This window comes from Callorhinchus milii, unplaced genomic scaffold (assembly GCF_018977255.1).
Source record: "Callorhinchus milii isolate IMCB2004 unplaced genomic scaffold, IMCB_Cmil_1.0 Scaffold870, whole genome shotgun sequence".
NCBI lineage: Eukaryota > Metazoa > Chordata > Chondrichthyes > Chimaeriformes > Callorhinchidae > Callorhinchus > Callorhinchus milii.
In genome coordinates, this window is record NW_024705611.1 from 6,009 (window position 1) to 31,656 (window position 25,648).

Below are 25,648 nucleotides of genomic sequence, written 5' to 3' on the forward strand. Positions count from 1 at the left end.
GCTTGCCATTGTGTCCACTGCCTGGCAAGTTTCCTGCTGCTTGTCCAGCGAGGACCACCTTACGTGTTCGGGCTTTGGCTTTCAGAGTTAACAGGAGCAGAGTGGGCAGAATCCATGCCCTTCCCTGCAAGTACTGCTGACAAGTTAGGATGTCTGACTGACCTCAGTAGTACCTTAGTATACTGCGGACTCTGATCTGCCGAGACCACCATAGAGGGTTGACTCAATTCTCACATTCTGTTACCAGACACATCACTTTGGAGCGAGCTCAGTCCCAGTGAGACCCCCACCCCCCTCCTTAGGTTACCATTACCATTTGGTTCATCATTAGCCCACAGGAATATTTATTTTTGAGTTATATATAGGTTTACTATATATTTCTGACTACTAGTATAAACACACATTAAAATGAATGATTCTGGGAACCAACATAATTAATTTCTTAATGACAATGCCTGAGCACAGTGCAACAAAAGTGATGCGTTGTTTTCATTAACACATTCCAGTTTTCGTCGTCCTGACATGAAAGGCGTTATACAAATGTAATTTTGTTTTGTTGTTTTCTTTGTAAGGATTTACATTGTAGTTTCTTCCAGTGTCTACCAATCCACAACAATGTCAACAATTACAGGGAGTCTAAAGAAAGAAAAGCGAACAGACAGTAATTAAAAAATTGTTCCCAAAAACATTATTGCAGCACATTCAAAACTGTAACACTTGTATCTAAATGAGTTCAATGAATGCAGAACTCAGTTTTCCACTATATAAATGCAGTACAGCATTTACATTGGTAAAGGCACAAACTTGGGTAATCCTGATTTCCTTCAGTATTACAGTATAATAGGGTTAATAATCGAGTCTAAAGCATCATTTAAATAACTCAAGGGTCCATAACACATTTCTGTGACCTAACCCATTACATGATTTTCTTGTTTCAAAATGTATTTTGGGCATTTAGAAGGACAGAAATATTTACTAAATTTGCTGGACCCCCACGATCCCCCTACTCACTCCTTCCACTCCACCAACTCTAGCCTCCTTCATGTCCTTCACTAACCATCCCTCACCCCCTGTCAGTGGGTAAACTTTCAAGCAATATGCCCCCACTCTTCGAAATTCCTCTGCTTTGTTCTTTCCCTCCCTGCTTTCAAAACCCATCTATTATCCAGTCTCTGACCTCATCTTTGTTCACCTACTTCCTATCTGTTTTAATCCTTCTTTGTGAAAAGCACTATATAGGTGCAATTTGTTGTTGTTGGATTCCTGCCTGATAGGAACAGAATTCTGCGTTTGATTAAAAATGTATATGCTGTTCAGGTGGCCAATGCACTCAAATCATAACCACTCTAGACAGCTACCTTGTTTGCAACAATCCAATAAACAGAAATGAGTCAGTTATAATCATGAGCAAAATTGTAAAGTTCAATTTATTCTGAATTGTTTCATATTATTCGGGACCAATAATCAAGGAAAAACAAATCTGTTGGGTGCAATTAAATAGCCCAGAAAGAGTGGAGAGACTATTTGTATCTGAAAGTAAATAAACACAGAATGTACTTGCTTTACAATGTGCACTGTATTTAAAAATGTATTTACTTTTTTCAGTTCTGTCCATTTTTTCCTTAATTTCTCTGGCAAGTGTAAGAAAGGCCTGTGAAGGTATAAAGAAGCATGTTAAAAGTACAACTATAACCCAATAAGGTAAAAGAAACGCATGATTCCTTATTTTGCATCCTCCACTTATTGCTGGGAATACAATATGTGGAGGATACTATAAATCAAAGAATGAACAAACTACAAGTTAAGTAATCTTTAGTACAGTTTAAGTATTTATTGATGTTTTTTCTTGAACACAAGGTCTCCGCTTAACAGCAGATTATGGGTTTCAGTACCAAGATAGTGGCTCGATAGTAGCTATTAGAGCCACCAAGATAGTAGCCTTCTCTATTCTGGTTGCTTCATTGGCTCAGACATCTCTGGGGTGGCAGAGAATGTGAAATGTATCCCAATGTGAAATGTATCTTCTTCCAGTTAATCACAATGAAATGCGATTAGAAAACATTTCTTCATACAAAGGGCTGTGAAACCATACATTGCTCCATTCGATCATAGAGGCAGAATTAATAAGGATATTTAAAAGGGAAGAAGATAAATGCTTGGGGAGTAAAATGTATTAAGGTGTATGGTGAAAAGGAGGGGGAAATGGGGTTAAGAGATCTCCCATGATCTAATCAACTGACAGAACAGGCTTGATGGGATTGAATGCCTTGAATGACAATTCCTGCACACACACAAAGCAATTCCCTATGCACTGCGCATTTGTGCTATGGACATAGTTGTGCTATGGATATAGTTTGAGACATCGCGAAGATGTGAAAAGTACTATATCAAATGCAAGGATTATATTATTACACGCAATGCAAGAGAAGTGACATCAGCAGCAACCTGATGACCCAGAATTCAGCCATTTTTCCCGCTTCGTAAAATGCGGCCTTTGAATCCCAACTAATCTTAGTCTGGAAGTCTATTCAGATTTAAACTTTAAAGATGCCATAACTCTGGAGCTGTGGAAAGTTCTTTTTCAGAATTGTGAAAAATTAGCTTCGAAATTAACTGGATTGAAGAATTTTAAGTCAAAAAGACTAGGTGGAATTTTTGATCCACATTTTTTGTAACACACTTTTTGAAAATTCTAACCAACATATGAATCCAGTGGGAGATTTTAGTCAAGCATACAGAGCATAACATTTTATTATGCTATGTTGTTGAATCTTGTAACTCAGTGGTTAGAGCACTCGCCTCACAAACGAGAGGACCTGGATTCGATTCCTGGATGGGGCAAAACATTGGGCAAGTTTCCTTACTCCACACGCCTCTGTTTACCTCGCAGTAAATAGGAACCCGGTTGTTAGTCAATTGGAGGATCGCTTTTCCGGGGGAAATAATTCCTCCAAAAATATATTTTAAAAAATAATAATTTGGTCACTCAAATCACGACCATTTGTGGGACACTGCTATGTGCAATTGGCTGCTGCATTTCATCCATAAAATATAGTCAATTCAATTTAAGGTATATTCTGTGAAGCGCTTTGAGGTGTCTCAAAGACGTGATAAGGAGTTTTATCGAATGCAAGGATTATTATTATTACATTCAATGTTGATCCAACTGTGTAATGAAATGTCAAACTCTTGTCATTGTTCAGCACTCTGAGATGCTATTCCGAGTAAAGGACGCCATATAAAAAGTTATTGTCACTAAATTCTTGTTTGGTTGTTGGAATCGAGATTGTACTTTGAGAAATAATAATACAGAATCGGTGCCTGTTCATTCTTTCTTCATCATTTAATGCTAAATGAATGAACAATGAATAAAAATAGCATGGTGTTTCACTGCAAGAATAAATACAGCTATTAATGCATCTGGAAAACTTGCAAAACACAAAGCAACTTACTTTTTCAACATTTAGGCTTGCTTTCGTGCTTGTCTCGAAAATCCTCATCCCATGTTTCTTTGCTAGCTATATAATTATAAACAGAAAATATGCATCCTTTAGTCTTATCTCCCTTCCTAATACAGTAGAGAACAGAAAATGTCATCTTATAACATTTATATAACAATGTTACAAGATAAAATGTCATCTTTCCATCAAATCTGTTAAATTAAACAGCATGGTGGCACTACATGGATTTCATTCTCAGCTGTACTGCTCGCCAAGAGGACTTCCTGGTACCTGATGTACCGTTAAAGGATCTTGTCGGTTGTTCAATGAGTGATAAATGACTGTCCACTTCAGAGGATCTCTTTGGGGTTCAGTTGACTCCAAGTTGATTCCGCTCTGACAATGAAATTGATCCTCTCGTGGTATTGGTAGACCTATTGCTGATCCAGGCAAGTGAACAGGCACTGTTGATTACAGGCTAATCCAGGCAGCCTGGTTCATCAGCAGAGCCTGAAGGTGCAGAACAATCTTAGGCAGTAGGAATTTTTAACACTCAGCTTCTAGTCACGCAAGCCAAGCCCAAAAGCGTTGGGAGTTCCTAACCCAATGAATAGCAGGAAGTTTGCCAGTCCAGGTTCACAATGGAAAACTGCAGTTTTAACTGATTAAATTGTAGCAGTATCCCAACGTACACTCTGGAGTCCCAAGCCTCGGCTCTTAATAACCTGTGTCCTGTGTCAATGCATTCCAGATGAGCAGAGTGCCTCCCTCTGGGGAATGAGTGTGCACTTCTTTTCCAGACAAAGGGAAATTTCCATGCATATGTGGAAATATCAGTAATTTGGTTTGGATAGTCTTGAATGTGGTGCTGGGCTTTTTTCAGATATCAGACACGCAGTTGGCATAGCTGGATCCAACTTGAGAAAATGTTGGCTCTTGACATTTTGCTAGTTGCATTGGAATACTAAAGTAAGCTTCCAATCAGAAAGCCAACTTTTTACCCTTCATAAAATATAGACTCCCTGGTATCTGTGAGAAGGACATTCATTCCGGAAATATACTTCTATGAATCAAGAAATTTGGGAAACTCAGAGCAGAAGAGCTCAATAAATAAATTCATTAAAATTCTGAAGTGCTGGGAATGCAGCAGAAATTGTGTGACCTTGATTTAGTAATGTTCATGCAAAGTGGTAATCACAGTACTTACATTACAAGTACTGTACTCTATGCTATCCTTTACTGGAATATTATTGCTACTTGGAATATCTTGTGTGTAGCTACAATCCTTCATTTTGCTTTTAATATTGCCTGCATAAACTTCTGTAAATAATTAAATTCTTACCTCTTCTCCTTCTGTCTTGGAAACTTGCCGTGCACTTTCACTCTCACAATTATTTCCAAGAATAATTCTTTCTGTTTTTTTCGCCTGCTGAAAAATATACCCAAAGTAAATTGCAGTCTAGATGGATCTGTGATCCAGTCATAAAACTGAGGTCCCGAGATGTTGAAGATCCCATTGCAAGGTTCAAAAAGAAAAGCAAGTTTCTACCAATATCCTGGCCAACAATCCTTCAGATAAAATTTGTCATTCATACCATGGCTGTTTCTAGGACTTTGAAGTGCATAAATTGGCTGTTCACCTACAAAATACAGTTTCACTTTACAGTAACTCCTATGAAACACTCAAATTCAAGGATTATTATAATCATGATTGCAACTTAGAGCTACATTTCTACTTAAAATTGAATTGCATTAGGAGGGTATTTGACAACTCAAAGACTGATTATATGTTTTTAGAGTATAATTGTGGTAGTTTCATTGATATAAGACCCATGATATTACTTGTTGATACAGATTCTCTTAATTATGTAAACAGCAAACCAATGGAAAGTATTACAACTGATTAGCGATCCACAAGTTAGGCTCCTGTAACCGTTTGCGGTTAACCCAACACATAAAATTAGACCCACTCTTTTTTTCTGAAGTAAGTCATATCTTATCAGGCTTTACCTCAGCAGCATGCTCAATCCACAATGCAAGGTCCTCAAGTGATTTCCTGTTGGTAACGTCATACACAAACATAATTCCCTTAAAAGAAACATAAAGAGACTGTTAACATATGATAAAATAACATGATAAACTAATAATGCATTTGAAAGTAATGTCAAAACCCAAACTAAGCCTCAGAGTCCATCTGTGCTGGAGCCCATCAGTTCTGGAGAATTCTGTACTCTCCATGTCTTAACAATTTTTAGGGCTTTCAGGACACATATTGTGACATTGAAAATTCCCTAAAAATTACATTAATAGTGAAACTCAGAAATAAGCTTGATTTGAACTTGTACTGTATTGAACCACTACAATATACGCTTTCATTCCTTTTAAATTATTTAGTTAAAGATGTCATTTCTTATCTTCCTTACCTACAATAAATAAGGTTGTAGGTTCAAGACTTTGAGCTCATTGTCTTGGCTGGCACTCCAGTGCAATGCCGGGGAAAATCTGCTTTATCGCAGGTGCATTCCTTGGATGAGTCAAACTGAGGTCTTTCTGCCTTTTCAGATGGCTGTTCAAGATCCCATGGCAACATTAGGGTTAGGGTTAGGCCAGGCCAACAATCCCCTAGATCAAATTGGTCATGGCTGTGTGCAAATTGGCTGTCGCTTTCGCCTACAAAATACAGTCGCTGCACATTCTATAGGAAATCCTGTGAAGTTTAACCCTTATAAGGCACTATATCAAATGCAAGTATCATTATTATTAATGAGAGTAAGATATCCAAGCCAACAGCAGATTGTATAGATTGTACAGAACAGTGAAGTTCGGTGGAAGCTCCAGGGAAGTTCCATTCTCTACAAGATACCCATATGAGTGACATACCCATTTTTTAAACTAATTTAAGGATTGGGAGACCCAGTTTTGTACACCAACACTCAGGTTTCTTCCAAGGAATGCTTAACATTGAGCAATATAAACTTAGGAGTTGCAGAATGTTGTTGCAGCACAGAAGTAAGACATTCATTGCTTGAAAAGACTCCAGCTGTGTTCCTTCATATGAGCCACCCAATCTAATAATAATTATCCTTACATTGATATAGTACCTTATATCATTGTCAAGTTGCCTCAATTTTCCTGTGAAGTGTAGTGACTGTGTATTGGTAGGTGAACTCTACCAAATTTGTTCACAGCAACGCCCCACTAAGTCAATAAGTGAGTCAACAATTTTGTTTGGGGAATTGTTGGCCAGGAAACTGGGAGAAACTCCCTCTTTAACCCTGGATCTTTTAATGACCAGCTGAACAGGCAGACAAGGATTTGGTTTAAGTCTCAACCACACCTCCAATAATGCAGCACACACCCGGATCTACATCGGAGTATCAGTCTAGACTGTGAGTTCAAGTCCCCATGTGGAACTTGAACTTACAACCTTCTGACTCAGAGGTGAGAGTGCTACCAACTGAGCCAGGCTGCCACCTAACCCAACTCTTTTTCTCATTCACCAAACCTTTCAATATTCTTAATATTCCTCCTTTTCAGGCATCTCATTCCCTTCTAAAGTAATTTATGCTTTTATGGAAATATCGACAAAAGAGAGAGGGAGAGATTAGAAACTGAACAGAGTACCCTCTAATCTCTTTCATTGGTTGGCACTAGCAGAGAAGGTGAAAACATGCCATCGCTGACCTGCATCTGGCAACTCTTAGTTGCTGATACACATAATAAAATTAGAATAAAATAAAATCAATTAACTAGACAATGTACCTTGGCCCCTCTGAAGTAAGATGAACTGATTGTTTGGAACTTCTCCTGCCCAGCTGTGTCCCTGTAAGAATAAAATAGCTGCTTTTGTGTTATGATAATTTCAGTTTAATGAAAAGCTTGACATGATACATGATTTACAGTCCTGAATAAACCGGGGGCACATTAATTGAAAAGGAAGATTCATTGTGACTGACTCTAGCTGACTGGGAGCCTGAACCGGTAATGGGTGCTCGGGGAATGGGATGGCAGAAAAGGAGTCTGAAAGCAGATCAGGAAGAGAGGTCTTGCTGGTTTTCAAAGTAGGGGAGAGCGGGAGCAAGGCAGAGGGTCTCTGGGATGGAGTTCCAGAGAGTGGGGACATAATAATACTACTTGCATTTTCATATAGCGCCTTATCACAACAACAACAAAATTACATTTGTATAGCGCCTTTCACGTCGGGATGACGTCCCAAGTTGCTGGACAATCAGTGTTTCGGACCTGAGCTAGGGGTTAGGATCGAGGGTGGGGGGGGGGGGGGGAACCGAAGGTGTGGTCGAAAAGGAGGGTCTTGAGATGGGTATTGGAGGGGGTGAGGTGGAGGGACTGCAGGATGGAGTTCCAGAGGGTGGGGGCAGAGTGGCTGAAGGCCCGCCAGCCAATGGTGAGGTGAGCGAGATGGGGGACGTATAGCAGGCCAGAGCCCATTGAGCAGAGGGAGCGGGCAGGTTGGTAGGGGGTTAGGAGATCCAGAGGTAGGGGGTGCAAGGCCATCGAGGGCCTTGAAAGTGAGGACCAGGATTTTAAACTATCAGGCAAGAATGGAGGTGATAGGGTCACGGAGCCTGGTGCGGGAGAGGACACGGGCTGCAGAGTTCTGGATGATCTGCAGCCTATGGAGGGAGGAGTTGGGGAAGCTGACAAGCAGGGAGTTTGCGTGGTCGATCCTGGATGTAATGAATGCATGTGTGAGGGTCTTGGTGGCCTGCAGGGTGAGACAGTGGCGGAGCTGAGCCATGTTGCGGAGGTGGGGAAAGGCATTGAGACGTCTCAAAGCGCTTCATGCTATAAAGTGAATTGACTATATTTTTTGAACGGAATGTGGCAGTCAGCTGTGCACAGTGGTGTCCCACAAAGAGTCGTGGATTGAGTGATCAAATTATTATTTTTTTTAAGGGATGATTACCCCCAGAAAAGTGATTCGACAATCAACTAACAACCAATTCCTACTTACTGCTAGGTAAAACAGGTGCGTGGAGTAAGAAAACCTGCCTAACATTTCACCCTGCCTGGGAATCAAACCCAGGACCTCTTGCTTGCGAGGCAACTGCTCTAACCAATGCGCTACAGAACTCCACAACAGATTGCCTGCAAAGTTCAACCACTTATGGTGGGGCGGATGAGATCGGCAGGGGACATGAAGAAGGCCAGTGATTGCTGAGCACAGGGAGAAGCCGGAGTAGTAGCATCTGCAGGAGGTTACAGACCAAGCTGCTGGTTAGAGGCTGTAAGCTTTTACCAGCATTGGAGGATATGGAGATAGGAAGAGAGTGAGATGAATAAATACTCCATCGCAATCAATCAATGCTAAATAGGATGGAGAAAGTAAACCTAGAACAATACTTTCTGGTATACAGGGCAAGAGGACACAGACTCAGTGTTGTAAAGGGTAACATTAGCTTTTATTCGTAGCTGTTTGTGGGACATTGCATGGGTAAATTAGCTAGCATATATGCCTACAAAAAAATATAGATGTAAGAGTCAATACTTTAAGGCATGTGAAGATGTTCCAACATGATAAGTGTTGTATCAAATGCAAGAATTATAGTATTCTGGATCAAATGGGCTTCTTCATCCAAACCTCTCTTGTGATCTTGTAGCCTAAGATGGGAAACTATACCATTTGCATTTTTTTGCACGTTTGTATAGCACCTTTCACATCAGGAGGACATCCCAAAGGGCAAAACTACTTCTGTTGCAGCTGTGAGAAACCCACCATTTTTTTCAAGAGATAAAAGCCAAGAGAAAAAAAGAAAATTTGGAAATACATATCAGATCAATATTGATCATCAGCATTGAGTTGGGTTAATGCTTCAGGTTTGACCTTTCAACAGAACTGAAAGAGGCTGGAAGACGCTTGGGGATCCCAGAGTGTGCATTGGGGTACTGCTGGAGTTAACCAGCTAAAACCTTACAGTTGATAATATTGTCTGGGAAGCTTTCCTAGAAAGTATTAGGCCGTAGTTTGGCAAGAGTGTTTGCCTACAAAATACACATTAATTGCACTTTAGCACTTTGCAGTGAATCCTGTCAAGGGCTTTGAGATGTCTTCCCAATGTGAAAGGAGCTACAGTATATCAAATGCAAGGATTATTAAAGAAACACAAGAAACAGATACCAGAGGTTATAGTCATTCAGTGAACTACATAACCATTGTAACAAGAGCAGGAAATAAAATGGGTGAAAATTGGAAAGAAATAATGTGGTTCAAATGCCAGAGTCATTGTTCTCAATGGTGAAGTCAAAAATAACAGATGTGTAATCATGACCATTTATTGCCTTTCAGCTAGATATGGATTGAGTCACAAGATGGCAAGATTACAGAAGAGGTTTAGATGAAGAAGGGCCTTTGCCCTATATGATCTCATCCTTCCAGAACACCCAGTCCTAAGTTCACTCATCAGAACAGCAAATTGTTAAATGATATCAGTGGCTTGGCCTACACCACCCTTTCTGATAATCTTTTATAATTTCTGGATAAGTAAGTAATTCCTGGTGTCCATCCTGGAATGCACTTTGCAACCAAGAAGTCATTCTCCTCTTGTTCTGTTTGTTTTCTTGAACATTTTGTTCTGGGTTTACATTTTCAATCCCATTTAAAATCTTATATACCTCTTATAAAGTCCCCTTTAAGAAATCTCATTTGAAGCCCTGAATAGTCCTAGCATGTCTAATTATCGCTCACAGCTTATTCCATAATATGATGTGGACAATAAATTTGACACACCAAATGTTCTTTTCATAAGGCAGCTCTTTTATCGATCAATAAATGTTTTTGTTCAGAATAGTTATCTCTGCCTTCAAATGGCCAGAGACATATCCTCAGCAGAGGACTCCAGCAATGCCCAATAACATCTCAGCCTGGACTCCAGTGGATGTCTCTTCATCTATTGGAGCTTCTACCAATTTAAACATAAAAATGCACTAGCACCTGCAGTACCAAATATAACTAGTTTAACTGCTCCCTTAGCGCCACTTTTTTGATCACCATCTTCATGACTTCGGATGCACTCTACACCTCACTAAGCGAGTACAGAAACTTGGCAACTCGTTTCAACCTCAACTGTCCTTTCTACCCCATATTCGTGCCATGACCTGCTCTGCCTTCCCCCATCTCCAGGACAGTGGAGTCCTCTAGCTCAGTGGTTAGAGCACTCGCTTTGCAAGTGAAAGACTTGGGTTTGATTCCAGCAGGGCGAAATGTTGGACAAGTTTCCTTACTCCACACCCCTCTGTTTACCTAACAGTAAGTAGGAACCCGGTTGTTAGTCGATTGGCGGATCATTTTTCGGGGTAATAAATAATTCCTTCAAAAAATGTACTTTTGAAAATAATAATTTGGTCACTCAATCCACGACTGATTGTGGGACACTGCTGTGCGCAATTAGCTCCCATGTTTCACCCACAAAATATACAGTCAATTCACATTACAGTATAATCTGTGAAGCTCTTTGAGACGTCTCGAAGACGTGATAATGGGCTATATCAAATGCAAGGATTATTACTATTATAGTCCCAGAAAGTTGCAACACTGCAATAAACAACCGCAGCTTAGTTCCCCATCAAAACTATTTTGAAATGAATCACATGGTGGAAACTAAAAACAGGAAAGGATTTCTATTTTAGTTTTTCACAGCCTTAATTCTTCCTTTTTAACTTAACCCAGAGGCTGTTACTCCTCAGCAAATACTGTACATATTCATCTCACTAAGTTTGGGATTCAGATGCCTGAAATTATGATAAATTGAATTTATAATAATAATAATCCTTGCATTTGGTATAGTGCCTTATCACATCTTCGAGCGGTCTCAAAGCGCTTCATAGAATATACTGGAAAGTGAATTGACTTTAAATTTTGTGGGTGAAATTTGAGAATTTTCCACAATTCTGCCCAAATCTCAAGTATTGAAACAAATGGTCAGATAATGGTCTAAGTCTCCAAAAAAAGGTCCCTTCCCCCACCCCAATGAGTTTGCATAGTCGAACCTCGATGTAATGAAATACTCTATAAACTTCAAAACTCTAGAAGTTTTTCTGAACCTCTCCTTTTATAATAATAATCCTTGCATTTGATATAGTGCCCTATCACGTAGTCGAACGTCTCAAAGTGCTTCACAGAATATACCGTAAAGTGAAATGATTGTAAATTTTGTGAGCAAAACACAGCAGTCGATTACACTCAGCAGTGTCCCACAAAAAGGCCTGGATTGAGTGACCAACTTATTATTTTTTTGGAAGGAATTATTACCCCCAGGAAAGTGATCCGCCAATTGACTAACAACCAACAACAACAACAACAAGATTCCATTTATAGAGCGCTTTTCACGTCGGGAGAGACGTCCCAAGGTACTGTACAGTTGGGTCAGGACCCGAGCAGGGGGAAATGGTCAGGGTGAGGGAAGGGAAGGGAGGAGCGAGGAGGGGGTAGAGAGTCGAGAGGGGAGCTGAAGGCACGGTCAAAGAGAAAGGTCTTGAGACCGGCCTTGAAGGAGGAAAGGAGGAGGCAGCGAAGGCACTGAGGGATGGAGTTCCAGAGCCTCGGGCTGAGAGGCTGAAGGCCCGGCCATCGATGGTAGGGCGGTTGGGGCGGGGGATGTGGAGCAGACCGGAGCCAGAGGAACGGAGGGTACGGGCAGGTAAGTAGGGGGATAGTAGGTCGGAGAGGTAGGAGGGAGCAAGGCCATGAATGGCCTTGTAGGTGAGGATGAGGATCTTGAATTCGATCCTCTGGGGGATGGGAGTCAGTGGAGGCGAGCGAGGGTGGGAGTGATGTGGTCGTGAAGTCTGGTGCGGGACAGTACACCGAGCTGCAGAGTTCTGAATGACCTGCAGCTTGTGGAGGGAGGTGCCGGGAAGGCCGACGAGGAGAGAGTTCCCATAGTCCAGCCTTGAGGTGATAAAGGCGTGGACCAGAGTTTCAGCAGCGTGAGGGGTGAGGTAGTGCCGTAGTCTGGTGATATTCCGGAGGTGATGGAAGGCGGTGCCAGTTGTGGCGCGGATATGAGGGAGAAAGGACAACTCAGGGTCGAACAAGTTCCTACTTACTTCCAGGTAAACAGAGAGTACAGAAACCTGCCCACCATTTCATCCTTGACTGTGTATTTTGTGGGCGAAATGCAGTAGCCAATTGCGCACAGTAATGCCCCAGAAACAGAGTAACCAAACTTGTATGTAACACATCATTTTACTTGCCAGATTTGAAGCTTAATCTTCTTCCCATCCAATTCAATGCCTTCGAGTTTAAAATCAACACCTGCAAAAAATGAAAGCTAAAATGAAGAAAGGTAAGCTCTGTGATGCAGTTGCTTGCTGTGCCGAGTTTTTATGTCCTTATTTTCTGCTCTTGAATGTTAAGGCAATTAAAGATATCTCAGTGGTGACACTGCCTTCATAATTACATTATAGTACCGTATACAATGAATGTATTTGCTGAGCTGGGGAGTTCATTGAATTTTACCTTATATAACAACAACTTGCATTTATATAGTGCCCTTCACATGGGGTAGGGTCCGGGAATGCTTCACAGTGACAGAGTCTGACAACGAGCCAGGAGGAGAGGGAGGTGACCATAAGCACGATCAAAAAGGAACGTCTTCAGGCAGAATTTGAAAGTGGAGAGGGAGGATGCAGGGCGGAGGGATTGAGGGAAAGAGTTCCAGAGTTTCAGGGCAAAGTGGCTGAAGGCACGGCCACCGATGGTGGAATGGAGGGCACGAGGGAAGAATAGGAGGCCGGAACCAGCTGAGCAGAGGCAGCGGATGGTGGAGTGGAGGGTAAGCCGGTTGGATAAGTAGGGAGGTGCGAGGGAATGAAGGGATTTGAAAACAAGTGAGAGGATCTTGAAATCGATCCGTTCAGTGATTAGGAGCCAGTGGAGCCTGGCAAAGACTGGTATGATGGAGGTATGAGTTTCATGCAGATGAGTATCCGGAATTAATTAATTAATTAATTGGAATTAATTAATGTATGGTGGAGCTGGGGAGACCAGCGAGGTGGGCATTGGAATAGTCCAGCTGGGTACAGCCAAGATAATAGCATGTGATGATTCAATGTTAAAGCTGTAATGATCCTATTTTCACTATTTATAAACACTTGTGAACAGTAACGACCTGCATTTTTATATTGTTGTGTCACATCAAATACTTTCAAAACGCAATACATCAATAACTTGTCAAGTTTTGTGGCTGCTTTTATTCACAGAATGTTTTAGAAGAAAGAACTTTGAGCAATGATGACTAGACAAAATAGTGCACTTCAACTTTGAAAAGAGATGACTCAGACAGAATGTTACATAGAGTTTTGCAAGATTTTAAATGGGATTAGGAAAGTAAATCCAGAACAGTACTTTGAGATAAGTCAAAGCAGCAGAACAAGCTGGCACAGGTTTGCAAAGGGCAATTTCAGGACAGGCAGTAGGAAACATCTCAACGATGTGATAAGGCTCTATATCAAATGTAAGAATTATTATTATTATTACATTTAACAAGTAGAACAGGTTACCAGAAAGAATGATTGAGGCTAGGATGCTGGACTTACTTAAAATAAGCTTTATGTTTTAATGGGTGAAAGATAATGTAGAAGGATCTAGACGCAGGAGATTAAATAGGTCAAAGGACTTTCTTGATCTCAACCCTTGCTTTGTGTACATCATCCTTTTCGTAAATGTTGATTAGTTGACAAACAGGAAAACCACAGCATTGACGAGGCTTATGAGCTCACTAAAGAAAGTGACAGGACGATTGAGGAAACAGCAAAACAGAGCCTTACACACATCCGACCTACACATTCTGGTTTCTTATCTACCACACATTCGCCTGCAACAATAACAAATTACATTTGGATAGCGCCTTTCATGTCAGGAAGACATACCAAGGCATTGGACAGTCAGGGATCCGCACCCAAGCTGGTGGTTGAAGATGAGAACGAGGATTTTGAACTCTATCCTCAGGGATGGGGAGCCAGTGGAGCCGAGTGAGGGTGGGAATGATAGGGTCACTGAGCCTGGTGCAGGAGAGGACATGAGCTGCAGAGTTCTGGATGATCTGCAGCTTGTGGAAGGAAGAGTTAGGAATCCCGACAAGCAGGGAGTTGGCATAGTTGAACCTGGATATGATGAATGCATGAATAAGGGTTTCAGTGGTGGAGGGTGAGGCAGTGGTGGAGTTGGGTGATGTTGAGGAGGTGGGTAATGCAGAGCGAGCGGGTCATGGCATGGATGTGGGCGAAAACCATAGCTGTTACATGGTTGATGAACTCACCAAAGAAAGCAAAAGGAAGATTGAGGAAACAGCAAAACAGGACATTACACCCAACCGACCTACATATTCTGTTTTTTTATCTACCACACATTCGTTTGAAGAAATACAGATACTTCACTTTACATTAAATCCTGTGAAGCTCTTTAAAACATCCTCCCAACATGAAAGGCAGCATATCAAATTCAAGGATTTCTTTACAGTTATTACCTACCAATGGCTGAATTATTCATTTGATCTTGACCTGCAAAATGGGACATCAAGTCAATCTTTCCAACTCCTTGAGAGCCGATCAAGATAATCTTGAATGTATAATCCCATTCCTTCTTCGCCATTGTCTAAAAGCTCGTCCCAGCACAGGCTGCTCACACCAGAACTGCAATACTGTGGGGAAATCTGTTGTCAAGATTTGTGTAATGTTTCCTGTTCTACTGAACCTTATTGGCAGGAATCCTGACGTGGCTGTTCTCACACACCCAGTTTTAACTTATTTCTGTGCTCAGCTCTCTATCAAAAGATATCGGTTAGGTTTCTGCTAATAGTATTGTGTTGGGTTTTAGGCTTCCTATTGTAGAAAGGACATCACAGTCATAATAACAGCAGGCCTTGCAGTTGGTATAGCACCTAATCATGTTGTCGAGATGTCTCAAAGTGCTCACAGGATTTACTGTAAACTGTAGTCACTGTGTATTTTGTAAGGGAATAGCAATGTCCCACAAACAGCCACGATGTAAATTTTAACTGGGGGATTCCTAGCCAGGACACTGGGAGAAACTCCCTTCTCTTTTCAAATAGAGCCATGGGATACTTAACATCCCACTGAACAGACAGGTGGGACATTGAGTTACATTTCATCTGAAGGACGGCACCTCTGTCAAAGCAGCACTTTGCCAGCACTGCACTGGATGCCACCTTGCCTGTGAGTCTGTGAGTTCAAAGTCCTCATGTGGGGCTTGAACCCACAAATGTTTGACTTCGAGGCAACAGTACTAGTAACTGCAATGGTTGTCATGGAGCAGGTATAGTAGCAATTCACTTGGATGATAATAATAATCCTTACATTTGATATAGCGCCTTATCACGTCATCAAGCACTTCACAGGATTTACTATGTGAAGTGCAGTGACTGTGTATTGGACAGCAAGGATAATTATGTGGAAAGAGTTGAAAGGAGAGGCCTGTTTTTGTTGCAACAGAGAAGGTGAATTCAATAAAATGTTTTCCAAATTATGAACAGTTCTGATAGAGAAAGATAATGTCTGTTGAGCTATGGTAATTTGGTCTTGTTTGTTTCTTAGGTCACACCACCCTCTTGTGGCACATATTGTAATGCAGTTTTACAAGGAAAATAATAAAGATAATTGTTGCATTTTGGGAGGACGTCTCATAGCTCTTTGCATGTTTTAACTTATTTCTGTAATCGGCTTTCTGTGTAAAAGCCATTGGGAAAATGTAGTGATGTAGCAAACGCAGTGACGCAATTTTATCTGCAGGAGAAACTCTTTTCTCTTTTCAAACAATGCATGGGATCTTTAACGTCCAACTGCTATCCAGTAGCGCTAGTTTCTCCTGATATCCTTCTCAGCAATCCTCAAGATAAATTGGAAACTCTCCTACGCGATGGATGCTATATAAATGTAAGCTGTTGTTGTCGTTCATCACAAACGACTGCTGCCTTTGCCTACAAACGTACAGCTACTATGCAAGTTACCAATGAAGTGCTTTGACATGTGTTGGAGGCACTGTATTCAATGGAAAGATAATTGTTACTAGTTTAAGCTTACGCCAAACGCTGCTGAAATCCCCGTGCGTTCGGCCCCTCCTGCCTCAATTTGCCCAATGCACTTCTCATCGATCTCCCCAGCTTCGCTGTAAATAAGGTGCAGAACTCTTGCTGCCCACATACTGACCCGGACCAAACTCCGTCCCCACATCTCAGCTGCTGAACTTGCCAACAAATACACAGCCTGCAAATAAATACCCTTTACAAAGAAATCTACAAAAACCTTTGAGACATATCAACATTATATGTGCTGTGTCAAATGTAGGGATTATTTATTATCCATCAAATTAGCAGCAGTGAGACAGAGTTTATGGAAACAGCAGGGTCATCTCATTCAGACAGTGTGTTGACGTATTGCTTGCACAGTGCAGAGAAATGAAGCAGCCGTTTCCACTTGGCAAGGAGAGTCAGCGCTCGAGAAAACACGGGCCAACAATGTTGAGAAAGTTAATAAATGAGCCAAAGAATTGTAAGAAATGAACCTTTGAGCTGAAAGGGGTTGAAAGAGCTGCCATGTAGCACAATTGGAAAGTCACATCAACTTCATAGGCCAGCAGGAGCCAAAGAAACAAGGAAAGCTGCCTCACTGCCCGGGAATGGGTGAGCGGGTGGAGAGGGTTGGACGTTTTTGCTCTGCCCACGGCACAGAGTCAGCGTTTGTCAAAGTCACGAACGACATTCTCTCTATCTGTGACTAGGGATCCCTCTGCCTCCTCGTCCTCCTGGATCTCTCTGCCGCGTTCGACACATTGGACCACGCCATCCTCCTCGCTCGGCTCTCCTCTCCCTCATCTACTTTAATGGTACCGTACTCTGATGGTTCGAGTCCTGCTTAACAAACAACCTCCATTTCATCTCAGCAAATGGTTTCTCCTCCCATTCCCACCCGGTCACCTGCAGGATACCCCAACCTTGGCCCTTTTCTTTTCCGTATCTATATGATCCCTCTGGGTGATGTCATCCGCAGACACGGGGTAAACTTCCACATGTATGTGGATGACACACAAATCTACTTTGCCTCCTCCAGTACCAACTCCAGGTCCACCGATGTGCTATCAGCTTGTCTGTAAACTTCCTGCAGCTGAATATGGACAAGATGGAAGCCATCTCCAACCGCACAGCAGTGTCCCGCAAACAGTCATGAATTGAGCGACCAAATAAATTTTATTTTGAAGGAATTATTACCCCTGGAAAAGCAATCCGCCAATCAACTAACAAACCCAGGTCCTCTCACTTGCGAGGCGAGTGCTCTAACCACTAAGCTACAGGACCTGGGATGGAGGGATCAGGGGACATACAGTAGGCCTGTATTTACAATAATAATGCTTGCATTTCAAACTACACCTTCCACATTGAGAGAACATCGCAAAGCACTTTGCAGCATTTACTGTTAGGTGTGTGTCAGCCTGGCTCAATTGGTAGACTTTTGTCTCTGAGTCAGAAGGTTGGGAACTCAAGCCCCACTTGGGACTTGGAATTCATATAGTTTAGGCTGACACCTAATCTTGAGGTCTGAAATTTCACCTGCTCTTAGGCTCGAGACCATGGTTTTAAAATTTAACATCGCACAAAATGTTAGACAATTCTTTAAATTTAGTTTTTAAATTCTGTTTGACCACATTTCTTGTTAATTAATAATGGGAGTAAGCTGTCAGGAGATGGGGCCACATGATACACAGAGGAAAGTCCACCTGACAAAAAAAAAAATCATTCTTGTTCTTCTGTACAGATCAATAATAGATCTGTTCCTGTTAACAAATGCCCTGGCTACATGGTGATGAGTATGAGATTTTGGATTGGTTTGGTAACATGTACTTACCTTTAAAAATGGACTTCACTGGAGATCTCTCATCTCATGAGCATCACAGTCACTGGGGGCAAGGATTCATCCTAATCAGTTCCTGTTAACCCTGCAAGTCAAAGCCCTAATGGGTAAGATGATCCTAGCTGGACAGGAATCTTGCCAGAAGTGCTCTAAATGACAAACAATGCGATTTTAACTGTTTAAACTCCAACAGTTCCTCCCAACGTGTACTTTGTGGTCCCCAAGTCTTGGCTTATACCAACCTGTGCTTTATATTCTCCACAATTAGATAAGCAGCATGCATTCCATTCCAGTCACAGGGAAATTTCCAAGTGGCAGTGGCATACAAAGGTCCAAGTCTGATTTGGTTACATGGTGAGGAGGTTCACATGTGTCAGACGTCTGGCTAAACAAAAAGAAAACGAGCATTGCAGATTTCCTCACTTCCTAAACCACAGTGTCACTCTTACCACAATCCAAACTCCTCCGCAGATCAGCTTCCAGGGCTGATATGTGAGAATGTTGGGGCAAGCTATCATATCTTACACCTCGGGGCAAACAAAAGCCAATTTGGATAAACAAAGCGATGAGAGTCAAGACCGGCAACAAGTTTGGATAAGATACAACATGAGTTCACACGGCCAGAGAATCTGCTTAATATCAAATCGTTCCAAAGCAATGGATGTTTACTTTAGATGCAAAGCCAACCGAGGAGAGGAAAACAAACGTGTAGCGTGCGAAAGAATTGACAGGAGCTGGCCCGATGGCCTGAAAACTGGAGATTAGGCAGTGAGCGTGGGAGAGATGGAGAACATGCAATGAGTGTGTCAGAGGTGGAGAACCAGTGGTAAGTGTGTTAGAGAGGTAAAGAAGAGGTGGTAACAACAACAACAACAACAAAATTACATTTATAGAGCGCCTTTCACGTCGGGAGGATGTCCCAAAGCGCTGAACAGTCAGGTATCGGGGCCCGAGCATGGGGGAGGGGTGGAGTAGGGGTGAGGGAAGGCAGAGAGGTGGGAGGGAGACCAAAGGCAAGGTCGAAGAGAAGGGTCTTGAGACCGGCCTTGAAGGAGGCAAGGGCGGAAGCGAGGTGAAGGGATCGTGGGATGGAGTTCCAGAGTGTGGGGGTAGAGAGGCTGAAAGCCTGGCCACCGATGGTAAGGCGGGTCGGGCGGAGATATAGAGCAGGCTGGAGCCCGATGAACGGAGGGAGCGGGCAGGTTGGTAGGGAGTCAGCAGATCAGAGAGGTAGGAGGAGGCAAGGCCATGGATGCCTTTAAAGGTAAGGACGAGGATCTTGAACTCGATCCTCTGGGGGATGGGGAGCCAGTGGAGTCGGGCGAGGGTGGTAGTGATGGGGTCGCGGAGCCTGGTGCATGAGAGTACACGAGCTGCAGAATTTTGGATGATCTGCAGCTTGTGAATGGAAGAGTTGGGAAGGCCGATGAGGATGGAGTTCCCGTTATCAAGCCTTGAGGTGACGAATGCGTGGGTGAGGGTTTCGGCAGCCTGAGGGGTGAGGCAGTGGCGGAGTCTGGCAATGTTGCGGAGGTGGCGGTAGGCAGTGCCAGTCATGTCGCGGATGTGGGGGAGAAAGGATAGTTCAGGGTCAAACAAGACACCCAGGTTCCTGACTGGCTTAGTGAGGTTGAGTGTGCAGCCGTGGAGGCTGATGCTGCCAGCGCCTGAGGTGCGGAAGCGCTGGCGCGAGTCAATCAGGAGGGCCTCAGTCTTGCTGATGTTGAGTTGGAGAAAGTTGGCCCTATTCCAGGACTTGATGTCGGACAGGCAGTCGGTCAGGATGCCAGTAGTCCTGAGTTCTGGGTGGAGCAGAGAGGTAGAGTTGGGTGTCATCCGCGTACATGTGGAAATTTACCCCATGTCTGCGGATGACATCACCAAGGGGAGCATGTAGCGGGTGAAGAGGAGGGGACCGAGGACAGAGCCCTGAGGAACACAGCACGAGACAGTGCGGGGACTGGAGGAGAAGCCGTTTGTCACGACAAAGTGGAGGCGTGTGAAAGGTAGGATCTGAACCAGTCAAGGACAGAACCTTGAAGGTTGAGGTGGGAGGAGAGGCGGTGGAGGAGGATTGAGTGATCAGAGAGGTGGAGAACAGATGGTAAGTGTGTCAGAGAGGTAGACAACAGATGGTAAGTGCATCAGAGAGGTGGAAAACATGCAATAAGTGTGGGAGAGATGGAGAATGGAGAACAGGCAGTAAATGTGATGGGAAGATGGAATATTTACCCTTGTATTTTTCTTATTTAAAAGGAATCCAATAGATCTTGAAAAAAGAGAAAGTCCTTGCATTTGATATAGCAGCTTATCACGTTGTCCAGATGTTTCAAAGTGCTTCACAGGATTTTACTGTGAATTGTAGGGATCGTGTATTCATAGGAAAAAGCAGCAGCCACTGGATTATCCCACAAATAGCCATGAAGTCAATGATCAATGTTATCTGGGGGGTTGTTGGCCAGGACAAATCCCCTTCTCTTTTCGAGGAGTGCCATGAGGTCTTTAACTTCCACCTGAACTGGGAGGCTTTGATTTAGTGACTCAATCTACCTCCAACAATGCACTGCACCCTATGGCATTGCATTGCAGTGTCAATTAATGGATTATGTCTCGGAACTCGTTTTGAAATCTGGCGAGAATACATTTTGATGTGCATATCTCATAGACAAGGCCAAGTGTAACATTAAAGACAAAACATTCTCCTCCTTGGGCTTCTTGCTCCACTTTGGAAAACTCCTCACTGATATTTCACTCAGACAATTAACAATTTCGATCAGATTAACAACTGAAGCAAATTTAGCCACAACCAAATTATCTTTGTGCCAGTGTCAGTATAAAAATAAGGCTAGGTATCTGTGTGGAAGTGCACACGAACTGGATAATATATAATAATAATAATTAAATCCTTGCATTTGATATAGCACCTTACCACATCATCAAGACATCTCAGGGGCGCTTCACGAATATCTGTAAAATGTATTGACTGTATATTTTGTGGACGAAATGTGGCAGCCATTGTGCAAGCAGTGTCTCACACTTGTGGATTGAGTGACCAAATTATTAATTATTATTATTTTTTGAAACATGTGACGGGATTATTACCCCCGGAAAGCGATCAGCCAATCGGCTAAACAACTGGATTTCCACTTACTGCTAGGTAAACAGTGACATGTGGAGAAAGACTTGCCTAAGGATCCCCCTGCCCGGGAATCAAACTTGGTTGTCTCACTTGCGATGTGAGTGCTCTAACCAATATGCTACAGGACTCCACTGATATGTTCTATTATTTGTGGATAGCATCAAGAGGAAAACCTTGTTGCGGAACTTTTATTTGGGTTTGATCTAACTTGTAGACACAGCATTCCAATTGGTGATCTGTATTTTGCTAAACAATTTCACAACATTTGGTTAATTTCACTGCAGCTGTTACACAAGAAAGATTACACCCAGATGTTTATTTTACTTTCTGGGGGCAAAGATAAACTCAACCAGGGTCAGAATTCTACAAGACCCTGTTTTCTCTCTCATATGTTCCTCTTGTTACAGTCCTGTTCTCTCTCTCTCTCTCTCTCTCTCTCTTCTCTCGCTTCAGTTTTCTCATGGAATCTCTCCCTCACATTCTCACCGTTCAATCAATGTAGTCCATCTCTCCTGCTGTTTCTTTAACCCTCTGACTTTCCATGAGTCTAAGAGTCCGATGCAAAGAATAATTGTCTAAGCTACTCAATAAAGCATGCTTGCAATTTAATTTGCCTTGCTTCCTCCCTTTCCTTCTTCAAGGACAGTCTCAAGACCTTTCTCTTTGACCGTGCCTTCAGCTCCCCTCTCGACTCTCTACCCCCTCCTCGCTCCCTCCCTTCCCTCCCCTCACCCTGACCATTTCCCCCCTACTCAGGTCCTGACCCAACTGTACAGCGCCTTGGGACGTCCTCCGACGACGTGAAAGGCGCTCTATAAATGGAATCTTGTTGTTGTTGTTGTTGTTAATCTGAAAAAATAAAATAATAAAAATTTAGTCACTTAATCCACGACTGTTTGCTCTCCCCTAATCCCCCGGCCCTCAGCTCAGGCTCCAGTCGGGTCTGTGAAGCACTTTGAGACGTCCTCCTGACATACGAGGTGCTATATAAATGTAAAATAGTTGTTCAGAATGGCGTCAGGGTCCCCGATACGCCTATTGACACTCACTTTGTAGCTCACAGATGAAGAAGAGAGAGAGATCCTGCAGTATTGTCAGCTCACGTGTAACAATACCACAGCAACAATCCTAGAAAGATGAAGGGCGAGAAGATTGGCAGAACGGAAAGGAAAGTCGTCTAAATTGGAGTCTGCACTCAGTGTAACCGAGGAAGGAATGAAACGCATCTGGAGCAACTCAAAGCTAAAACGTTCACCAAATGGAACACACATGTCCTTCGAAACATCCGCTCAAACGCAGTTTAACTTCCCAAAAAATAGGCAGTATCACGCTCTGGACACAGCTTGGAATCAGTAACAAGTAATGCCTCGATTGGCGTCCAAAATATGGACTGGGCTCTTAGCCCATGGGTTATTAGCACAATATGCATTTTCAAGCCCAGTATATCATGCTGATAAGTCATGTGATTTCCTAATTTCAGAAGGAACAACAACAACAACAAAATTACATTTATAGAGCGCCTTTCAAGTCGGGACATGACCCACCCTACCATTGATGGCCGGGCTTTCAGCCTCTCTGCCCCCACATTCTGGAACTTTATCACGTCCAAGGTGCTGGACAGTCAGGGGTCAGGACCCAAGCATGGGGGAGAGTTGGGGTAGGGGTGAAGGAAGGCAGAGAGGTGGGAGGGCGACCGAAGGCACGATTGAAGAGGAGCGTCTTGAGACCGGCCTTAAAGGAGGCAGCCAGGCGAAGGGACCGTGGGATGAAGTTCCAGAGTGTGGGGGCAGAGAGGCTGAAAGCCCGGCCATCAATGGTACGGCAGGTCGAGCGGGAGACATGGAGCAGGCCGGAGCCCGCTGAATGAAGGGAGTGGGAAGGTTGGTAGGTCAGAGAGGTAGGAGGGGGCAAGGCCATGGATGGCCTTGAAAGTGAGGACGAGGATCTTGAATTTGATCCTCTGGGGGATGGGGAGCCAGTGGAGTTGGGTGAGGGTGGGAGTGATGGGGTCACGGAGTCTGGTGCACGAGAGTACACGAGCTGCAGAGTTTTGGATGATCTGCAGCTTGTGAAGGGAAGAGTTGGGAAGGCCGATGAGGAGGGAGTTTCCATAATCGAGCCTTGACTAGTTAGGAAATGACTAACTAGAAGCTGGATGTTTGCCCTGACCGATACAAAGGATCAGATGAGCTCTGGTGCAGTTTGAGTGCCTCTAGTTTCTAATAATATGCACCTCCCAGTTCTTTAAATGGCTTAAACTCAAATAACAGAGAATAAATACACCATTTTGTCATTGTCTTTTTGTTTCCTTAGTAAGAACATCAGAATTGCTAGACAAAAGAAGACCAAGGTCCATCCAGTTCGAGGTCCATCCAGTTCGCCCATGTCCCAAACACTAAACCGTATCCCAAGATATTATATTATACTATTACTAAAGGAAATCTATCTAATTTGTTTTTGTTTTTGAAAGAATCAACACTTTCTGCTTCCACCACCTCCCCAGGGAGCCTGTTTCATACCTTTACTACTCGCTCACTGAAGTAGTGTTTCGGCAGATTTGTTTTGAATTTACCCCACTTCAATCAATCAAGATAAAACAGCTTATCATGGTCTAGATTATCCAGTCCCTTTAGAATCGTTAAAAAATTGTGAAAGTTATTAGAAACTAGAGGTGCCTAAACTGGCACCAGAGCCTATCTGCGCCTACATTATTATTATTATTATTATGATTATGATTATTATTATCATCTGCCTGACAGCTGATAATAATAATACAGAGAGCCGCTTGTACCTACTGAGGGATTTCCAGTGACTCACAAAGCCCAGGTAATGTGAACTTAGGTGTTGCCCTGTCATTTGAACTATGCGGGAACAACCTCATTCATCATGGTGTACTAACTTTGGATATCTAAGTCTTACGATAAACGTGGCTTCACTGTTTCCGTCACCCCAGCTCTTGCTCGCTCTCATTGCCTTATGAGGCAAAGTTCTCCTTCACTTTGCCCTTGGTGTACGGACTCTTTGGTGATAATTTTTATCCCAGCGTAATCCTACCAGGATAAGACCAACATCGATACCAGTGCCCTTTCAGACATTCTGAAAACTAACCCCAAGTGCTCAGGCAGCTTGTCGATGGCTCTGTGCTGGAGCCGAGGGTTAGTTACGAGCAGATGTCCAGCTCCACTTTGGCTTTCTCTTTCTGTCCTATGCTCAGATCGCACAGGAATTTAACTGCTTCAAATTGGAAACAGTAGACACATCTCATCCTTTGGTCTACCCACTACAAAGAATGGGAACAATCAGGAGAGAAGAGGAGGAGGCAAGTGAGAGGGGCGTGAAGTGGGAGTATAATAATAAAAATCCTTGCATTTGATGTAGCGCCTTATCACATTGTCGAGACGTCTCAAAGCGCTTCACAGGATAATAATAATAATAATAATCCTTGCATTTGACATAGCGCTTTTCACGTCTTCTAGATGTCCCAAAGTGCTTCACAGACTATACTGTAAAGTGAATTGACTGTATATTTGTGGGCGAACGTGGCAGCCAGTTGCGCACAGCAATGTCCCACAAACAGTCGTAGATTCAAAATGACTAATTTATTATTGTTTTTTATTTTGGAGGGATTATTGTTAGGCGTGTGGAGTAAGGAAACTTGCCCAAGGCTTCGCCCTTTTTGGAGTTGGTGCGGGAATTAAACTCAGGTCTCTCGCTTGCAAAGCGAGTGCTCTAACCACTGAGCTACAGGACTCCAAGGATATACTGTAAATTGGTTTGATTGTGTATTTTGAGGAGGAAATGCAGCAGCCAATTGCGCACAGCAGCGTCCCATGCAGTGAGTGACCAATTTCATTCAGGGGATTTGTTGGCCAAGACACTGGGAGAAACTCCCATGAATAGTGCCATGGGATCCTTAACAGCTAGTTGAAGAGGGAAGGAGATAGGAGACAAGGGGAGGAGGCAGACCATTGAGCCAACGTCAGCAGGAAAGGGGGGGGGGGTAATAGGAAATCAATTAAACTGGCAGGCCATTTGCACACAGCAATGTCTTACAAATAGCCAAGAAGTGAATGGTTGATTTTATCTGGGGAACTGATGGCCGGGAGAAAAGCTTTTTGAATAGAACCATGGGATCTTTAATGTCCACCTGAAATTAACAAACTGAACACGGACTGGAATCAGCGAG

At 42.9% G+C, this 25,648-nt stretch overlaps 1 protein-coding gene across 2 annotated transcripts; it reads right to left on the reverse strand.

Annotated features, from left to right (window-relative positions):
- Positions 1 to 311: 311 nt before the first annotated feature.
- On the reverse strand, positions 312 to 15,123 carry LOC103180999 (ras-related protein Rab-10). Of its 2 annotated transcripts, none has more exons than XM_007897180.2 (8): positions 14,931 to 15,123; positions 12,654 to 12,714; positions 7,203 to 7,263; positions 5,451 to 5,528; positions 4,783 to 4,869; positions 3,453 to 3,518; positions 1,597 to 1,651; positions 312 to 636 (listed from the first exon to the last, which is right to left on the reverse strand). In XM_007897180.2, exons 1-8 carry the CDS (start codon positions 15,049 to 15,051, stop codon positions 626 to 628), a joined length of 540 nt encoding a protein of 179 aa, XP_007895371.2. In that variant the 5' UTR covers positions 15,052 to 15,123; the 3' UTR covers positions 312 to 625. The 2 variants fall into 2 exon arrangements, with proteins under 2 accessions (XP_007895371.2, XP_007895372.2); XM_007897181.2 differs by having other exon boundaries at positions 556 to 636; positions 4,783 to 4,866.
- Positions 15,124 to 25,648: the final 10,525 nt, after the last annotated feature.